Below are 8,412 nucleotides of genomic sequence, written 5' to 3'. Positions count from 1 at the left end.
ACCGTGAATGTTTATATTGTCAATCAAAAAGCATTTTTTATATGATGTAACTTATATTATAATTTATAGATGTAAGCTAATTCATGTTTGAAATCCATTCTTGTGAAGATGAAGGGACTGCATACACTGTTGGTGGTAAGGAAAGCTTGATATTAACACAATGATTGAAAATTATCACATATTCTAATTTCACTGATTGTACTTTTGTATAATACTTATCTATGTTTTGTTTCATTTGATGATTTGCTTGTGAGCAATATAAAATTTTATTTACAATCCTCAACAGTATCTTTACAAAGATGGCAAAATTGGAAGAAAAAGAAACAAATAAGCATTTGTTATTCAGAACATTACTCCAAGCTGTCGCGGTCTAAGACCACCACTCAATTGTCCTTTATTTATTGATTGATTGTTAGTTTTTAACGTCACGTTCACTTAGCAATATTGGCTATATCGTTGCAGTCAGTTTGTTATGGCTGGAAAGACAGATAGAACCATTGATATTCAAGTGTATATCTCAAAATATATCTCTGTCACTACATTCCCCCCTCATAACCTTTAATTGCCAACGAATCAGATTTTTGATTCAAGAACACATATCAATATGAGTAATTAAGGTTAGCATCGGTAAATATTTAGTTAACAGGACAGTTTAGTTGGTATTATAAGATTGTTACCTTATGCTTTATATAACTTAACATAAAATATACATTTAATCAACTTGGTTTTAAAAAGATTTTCCATCTCTTTTATTTAAAAGACAAAATGATACCAGTCACCAAAAAAACAAATCGCAACCAGAAGACGAACACATTAACGATTCTGTCTGAAGTAAATATCAGAATGTCGATTCATTTATAGTAAAATTATCATGGAGTAAAACAAGACCCGAGATAGACACACAAAGGATAAGCTTGGAACTCGATATCATTTTATAGAATACAGAAAAGGAAGTGACACGAAATTCATAGGACAAGAAGGGATATACGTACTTTGATAAAGATTGAACATAGTAACATTTGAAATACAGGCGGTAATATATAACAAACAATAAGTATTATGAAATAATAACAATAAACGAGCCATTGGTTTATATTTTATAACCATATGCTTGTTTCGAAAGTTTATTATACTCGTCGGTTGTGCTCGAAACAAAAGTTGAACATTTTGTGGTTAAAAAGGAAAGATTAACACCAAAAGAAACACATGAAATGGAATGTTAAGAAAAAGATTGTCGGATAAACTAATATATGTTGTCTCAAGGGATAAGTTCCATATGTTGATGTGTTTGATTTCATCGGGCTGAAAATAGTATAATTATACATATCCTGACATAAACATACCTTATTTAATTTTCAGCTTCTGTCTGTCTGGAAAGCTACCTTCTCACAACAAACGACAAGGTACAGAAATCCATGGGTAGAACTGGTTCGACAGATTGCATGTAGGGTAACTAGATTATTTATAATTTCGCAAAATAGAAACAAATCTTTTTTAAATTGTGTCCTTGATTGATTTTTGTACTTAACATCACTGTCAGCACTATTGTCTCTATCTGGTGGTCAGTATTATTGATGGATGAAGCCATAATACCATGAGAAAACCTTGATATATTATAAAATATATTTGCCACTGTATTCCTCCCAAACTGTTGAGTGCTAAATTCAAGAACATCTATTACTCTTAAGGTTAGGATCAGTTATGACAAACGTGAATTTTATGAATGTAGTGAGTGCAATATTCAAACAAAATATTACCGAAAAGGAATTGATACAAGACAGAAATCATGTTGATGAAAAAACGTATTTCATGGTCAGGAGTTCAAATTAAAAAATAATTTATTAACCTCGTGTATTCTGTTTCAGAGTGTGACCTGTAACTTTGAGGAGACATGTGATTTACAAGTAGTCTGTACCCCTTTTGGAGACTGCGGACAGAGGGCCACGTGTTTACAAATCCCCTTTCCAAGGAACAGAGTATGCCCCGATCCATTTACAAATGCAGGCCCTCCATATACTGTAGAATGTTTTGACGATGGAGGCTGTCGAGAACCTATGGTATGCTGTCATAGTTATGCAAAAAGTTACTGCCATATGCCGCCATTCTCTGGTTCAGGTGGAAATGCCAACCCACCAGCAACTCCAGTTGTTGTCCAAGCAGTTACAGAATCAGCTCTTATGAATAATGGCGCCAATGGAGCTTCTGGAAACACAAACAACGTTGCAGGGAATGATGGAAACACAAATGGGAATCCTGTTGGAAACAATGGAGCTGTCGATACAAGGACTGCAAATAGAGGAGGCAGAAGTGTTGTCGTAGCCAGATCCGACTTCTTTGACCCACAGGGTTTCCGACGACAACAGAGAGTCAGTTGGAGAGATTCCTTAGAACGCCGCAGAAGACAACAGTTGAACAGTCTCAGTGCATCAATAAGACTGAATGGTGACAGACGATCTGATAATGAAGTTGTGAGGCTTCCTGTGGAATCAGAGGACCGATCAAGATTGCCCATTAGACGGCCTGGAGAACCAGAGGACCGATCAATTACCAGCATCAGGCGCAATCTGAACGGAGGCAGACTTACTGTTGAAATATCTGGTCAACCTGGTAGTAGAGCACCGGTAGTAGATTTAAACGGTGTCAGAATAGCAGGAAATAATGGTAGACCTATTCAGGATGGTGCAAATGGAAACGACGCAAGAATGGATGAAAATGGTGGTGGGCGAAGAAATGGTCCTATGTCAGATGAGCCTCGACAGGATATTCTTAGAAATGATGGAAGACCTGGTGCTCCAGCTAATGGACCAGGCGCACCCGGAGGTTCCGGAAATGGCAATCCTAGTGTCGCACCAGATACAACTGGTAATGATGGTCGTCGAACTCAAAGTTCACAAGGCAGTCAATCTTCAAGAGGACAAACCGACAGAGACCGACCCAGATCACTTATCGGTACAGATGATTCTTTTGTTAGAGTTAATTTGCATGGTGGTCCGACTGAAGCAAGACCTTTCATTAGGAAAGTTGACCTTTTTAATGGTCATGGTTTTTATGGTGCCAGAAGGCGAATTCTTGGCGATATCCAACTTGATGGTCTACCCGGACTTCCTGGGCTTCCAAACCGATTTCCATAAAGGGATTCTCTTGTTTATCGTTTAAATGTATTCCATATCTGGTTAGGTTACTTTAAATGTTCTACATGAAAAATAATAAACATCGATAGGTCGTCTGTATCTTGAAATTAAAAATTATTCAATTTTGTATATTTAAGCATATGCGACCTGATTCATTGTGATAATACAATAATTTTGAAGATAAAAATTCTATACTCATAATATTAAAATTATTGTGCTACTATTGAATGTTCTATCTTATTAGAGCAACAAATTGAAAGAATTGTGAAAATAAATGATTTTTATTGGTAAAGACATATGTTGCTGACTTATATTTTCAAAATAACTGTAGTACAGATGTCGGGATGATCAAAACCTTTCCTTAAACAAATATATTAAGTCATCAGTACTTCTGAATGCTGAACATTGCATCTGTAAGTCATTAATGTCATACTGTTCACGAGTTGGTTGGCTAATGGTACCAATTTGAGAATCATCATTCACAATTCGTAAGGAGACCAGCAAAGTCATGGCGAACACACTTTAAACGACGAAGAGACATACAAAATTTTACAAAACATTATATAAAAACCACGTAACATATCGATAATCAGGAATAATTACAGGTAATTGTTCTCGAATCCTGCTCAACATATTACACTCTTTTCAACCCTTCATACATCATGAACCATCAGTCACTGGAAACAGTAGTTCCCATTCTATTCTTGTATTTATCTGTCACCGAAGACATTTGCAGTAATTTTCATTTGTAGTTTTTATGGCAAGGATAACATAACCACTAAAATAACAACACTACTTGACGGGGAAATAGTAAAAAAAAATTAAGAATAAAAAAAAAAAAAAAAAAATAGTGGATTGAATCTTGTTTTATGGCTAGCCAAACCTTTCGCTTATATGACAATGTTGAAAATTTCGCTAAAATGACAACATACCGTGACAGGAATACAGTACAAATAAGCGCACGAACACGAACATAAAGAACAGAGAAATGCATAAATGATAATATGATAGTACATCATACCATTTAAAAGTAAAATCACAAAAATACTGAACTTAGAGGAAAATATATTCGGAAAGTCCATAATCACAAAATCAAATAACAAAACGCATCAAAAACAAATGGACAAGAACTGTCATATTCCTGACTTGGTACAGGCACAGAATAATAACGTATAACAAATAAGAATTTTATCTGTGCGCCACACAAATGTATCAACGTCACAAAAAGTGACGTATGTTTGTATAGTTTATTTTATCAAAGGTAAATTTCTAAAATTCGAATTTGAAATATGGATTGAGTTTATAATTTAGCAATTTTATGTATTTTCTAACCATAAAAAGAATATAAAAATGGTGTAATTATTTGTATTTCCAACTATTTCGGTTCTTCTTCAAAATTAAAACTGTTTAGAAGTATCACAAATCTTATGCATACATTTGCTGATTAATTATTTTAACTTTTACATACCTATAGAAAATTAAAAAATAGAATCTAATTCACAAACGATAAGACATAACACAATTACACAATATCAAACTAGTAAAAAAGAAATGTCATAAATAAAGGCAACAGTAGTATACCGCTGTTCGAAATTCATAAATCGATTGAGAAAAAAACATATGGTTACAAATTAAAACTGAGGGAAACACATCAAATATAAGAGAACTACGACACAACAAAACACAACATTAAAATGTAACACACACAGAAACACAACATTAAAATGTAAAACACACAGAAACACAACATTAAAATGTAAAACACACAGAAACAATAATATAACAAACACATGAGTATTGGTTATGAAAATACAGAAACACGTCACATAACAATGTGAATTCAAACTCGACAAAACAGATAGAATAAATAGTCCAACTTTGTTCCTAAGTATGCCTATTTTAAGTTTACTAATCCCAAAGAAGAACCTCACTCTTTATAGACAATACCATTTTAACAGTGCATACATTCTGACGAACTGTATAAATAAAGGATACCACATATACATGTAAGTGTCAGTCCAACAATTCAGAGTCCCTATATATCTAATCAAATGTTTCCAATTTTTAAATCATCTTTAAATATTTAACCTAAGGTGTATCAACTTTCTATACGCCAATGTTTTACAACTTTTATGCAGGAACATGCCCAAGTACATTTGTACATATTCTCATGCACCAAAAGTTCATTTTGGTTTATTTATTTGATAGGTTTAAAAACAACATCATCAAAAGCACTATCCTCTGTCTGAGAAGGGCAACTGTTACAAATGCGATTGATTGAGTTTTATGCATGACGCCTAGATAGTTCAGTTTATCTCACATCTAGAAATTTACAATAAGAATCGGTTGAAGACTTTACGACAAATGAGATGATTTCAACTTCCTTATTGTGAGAAAAGAGATATCAGCTGTGGCATTGGTAACTTTTTATTTCTATATTTCGACATTCCAGCAGCGTATAATAGAACAATATATACAAGATTTAGTGTGTGTATTCAAGATTTCCTTCGTAGAAAGTTAATTGCTGCTAAAACTATTGAAATAGGGTTATCTTAATATGGGTAACTTGGTCCCTTTGAATGTTTTACGAATGTAAACCTACATGGTATATCAGAAATCGACTGTGTCAAAACTGTCTTCGAAATATACCACCAATATTTTTTCCAATCAATAAAATGGAAGCTATTGTCGGGAAAATACACTGTCAATTAAGCTTTTGAAAACCGAAAAAAATGTGTACATGACAACATCGCAATCCTTTCATGCAAGTTGTAATTGTAGACAAATGTATCTACTAGCTATTAGACGTTCTTTAATGTAACTTAGGCCTTTTCTCAACTAAAAACATTGTCTGATTAAGTGATTAATCATCGTGGTAGAATTAATGAAAGTTCAATAAAAACAATAACACAAATCTAATCAAAAGTTTTGTCTAGATTAGTAATTCTAAGGGTTGTAGACTAACTTCTTTAGAAAACACACACACACACATATATCTTTTGTTGTCTAAGTTATGCATTTTTGGATATAAGGGCTTTGTATCTAAATTCAACTGCATGTGAGTATATGTCAACTAGTGTTGGCATTTTTTTATGTATTTTAATTATTGGCAATTTCTATAAAAAAATAAAAAAAAAACGTAAGTGGGTGTTAGTTCACGGATTATGTGACTTTTTCAGTTAATTTCATTAGTAAAATTATTAATATTTACCCAATTTGATCACAGCTACAATGACAAAATTCGTAAAAATAAACACATGCGCATGTATCTTTGTCGTTCAGATATTTTACATCAAACCTGTTATGGTAATATTCTATTCAAATTAAAAAAATATTGTCTTTCACCCCAAGAGCCAATAAAACTTTTCATCAGGAGTATTCACACGGAATATAGGAACGATACAGTTGTCAAATAAGAAAAAAATTAATTGATTCACTTATAGGGTCTTTTTTTATAACCAGTTGTTTGCATTATACAGGTAAATTTCTTCTCGTATGATTTATGAGGGCTTGAATTTGCTGTTTACAAATTTTTGAATTTTTTGAAATACTAAGGCTTTTCTACCTCAGGCATAGCTATAGATTACCGTAGTGTATTTGGCAAAAAGTTTAGGAATTTTGGTCCTCAATGCTCTTCAACTTCGTATTTTATTTGGCCTTTTTAACTTTTTTGGATTCGAGCGTCACTGATATGTCTTTTGTAGACGAAACGCGCGTCTGCCGTATATACTAAATTTAGTCCTGGTATCTATGATGAGTTTATTTACAACCACTGGGTCGATGCCACTGCTGGTGGAGATTTATTTCCCCGAGGGTATCACAAGCCCAGTAGTCAGCACTTTTTGTGCTGACATGAATTATTCAAGTCAGCACAAAAAAGTGCTGACTACTGGGTTTGATTGAATTGTCATTGATATGGTTATATTTATAAATTTACTGTTTACAAATTTTTGAATTTTTTGAAATACTAAGGATTTTCTACCTCAGGCATAGATTACCTTAGCTGTATTTGGCAAAACTTTAAGGAATTTTGGTCCTCAATGCTCTTCAACTTCGTACTTTATTAAGCCTTTTAAACTTTTTTGGATTCGAGCGTCACTGGTGAGACTTTTGTGGACGAAACGCGCGTCTGGCGTATATACTAAATTTAGTCCTGGTATCTATGATGAGTTTATTGATACTAATCCTCTCTCAAAGTGATTTTATTTTATTGTCACATGATGAAGAGATAACCTATATATCAGCATGATTGAAGTCGGAGCTGGCATTTCCTTAAATGAGTATCTTCCTTTGTTAAAGAGAAGCAAAAGATACCAGAAGGACAATAAAACTTAAACGTCGAAAATGAACTGACAACGCCATGGCTAACCAAGAATGTGTCCCAAATACACGAATGCCCCATGCGCACTATCATTTTGTATGTTCAGTGGACCGTGAAAATGGAATAAAATCTCTAATTTGGCATTAAAATTAGAAAGATCTTATCATATATATATAGGGCACATGTTTACTAAGTTTCAATTTGATTGGACTTCAACTTCATCAAAAACTATGAAACCATTACAAATCGCCCATCTAATCGCCCCACTTTTTCACCAACTCGACCCACTTTTAAAAAAATCACCCAAAACAGGTTTACTTAATCGCCCCACTTAGTTTTCATTTAAGTGGGGCGAGTTGGCAGACAAGAAAATTAAATATTAATCTAGATATTACTGTTTTTCATTAAGTGGGGCGAGTTGGCAGACAAGAAAATTAAATAATAATCTAGATATAACCGTTTTTTCATTAAGTGGGGCGAGTTGGCAGGAGTAATATAACGGGATTTAACTCATTTCACAAGGGGGCGATTTTTTTTAAAGGTGGGTCGAGTTGGTGAAAAAGTGGGGCAATAAGGTGTGGGGAGATTTGCAAGTGGGGAGATTTGTCCTTCTTCCAAAAACTACCTCGAACAAAAACTTTAACCTGAAACGGGACAGACGAACGGACGGATAAACAGACACAAAGACCAGAAAACATAATGCCCATAAATGGGCCATAAAAAGAAAAAAATACCAAAAGACAAACTAAAGTACACAAAACTAAACATAGAAAACTTAAGACTGAGCAACACGAACTCGGCCAAAATTGGAGGTGATCTCAGGTGGTTAAAAAAGGTAAGCAGTTCCTGCTCCACATGTGGCACCCTTCGTGTCACGTGTTAGCTAGTACCAACCCAGTAATACGTCTTATTAGGTAGGTCACATTTAGAAAAGGGGTCACGGTTGTAGTTACGACACTA

The 8,412-nt window shown here is 33.9% G+C and overlaps 1 protein-coding gene across 1 annotated transcript; it reads left to right on the top strand.

The window, feature by feature from the left end:
• On the top strand, nt 1–3,423 carry LOC139511501 (uncharacterized). The gene is made up of 3 exons (XM_071298289.1): nt 1–135; nt 1,360–1,449; nt 1,866–3,423. Exons 1-3 carry the CDS (start codon nt 109–111, stop codon nt 3,129–3,131), a joined length of 1,383 nt encoding a protein of 460 aa, XP_071154390.1. The 5' UTR covers nt 1–108; the 3' UTR covers nt 3,132–3,423.
• Nucleotides 3,424–8,412: the final 4,989 nt, after the last annotated feature.

This window comes from Mytilus edulis, chromosome 2 (genome assembly GCF_963676685.1).
Source record: "Mytilus edulis chromosome 2, xbMytEdul2.2, whole genome shotgun sequence".
Classification (NCBI taxonomy): Eukaryota; Metazoa; Mollusca; class Bivalvia; order Mytilida; family Mytilidae; genus Mytilus; species Mytilus edulis.
The sequence above is the reverse complement of the archived record's forward strand: the minus strand, read 5'-3'. Positions and strand labels throughout refer to the sequence as shown.

Coding starts and splice junctions, on each gene's coding strand:
- LOC139511501 (XM_071298289.1), top strand. CDS start 109: ATGAAGGGACTGCATACACTGTTGGTG. Junction 136..1,359: donor GACTGCATACACTGTTGGTG/GTAAGGAAAGCT, acceptor TTTAATTTTCAG/CTTCTGTCTGTCTGGAAAGC. Junction 1,450..1,865: donor TTCGACAGATTGCATGTAGG/GTAACTAGATTA, acceptor ATTCTGTTTCAG/AGTGTGACCTGTAACTTTGA.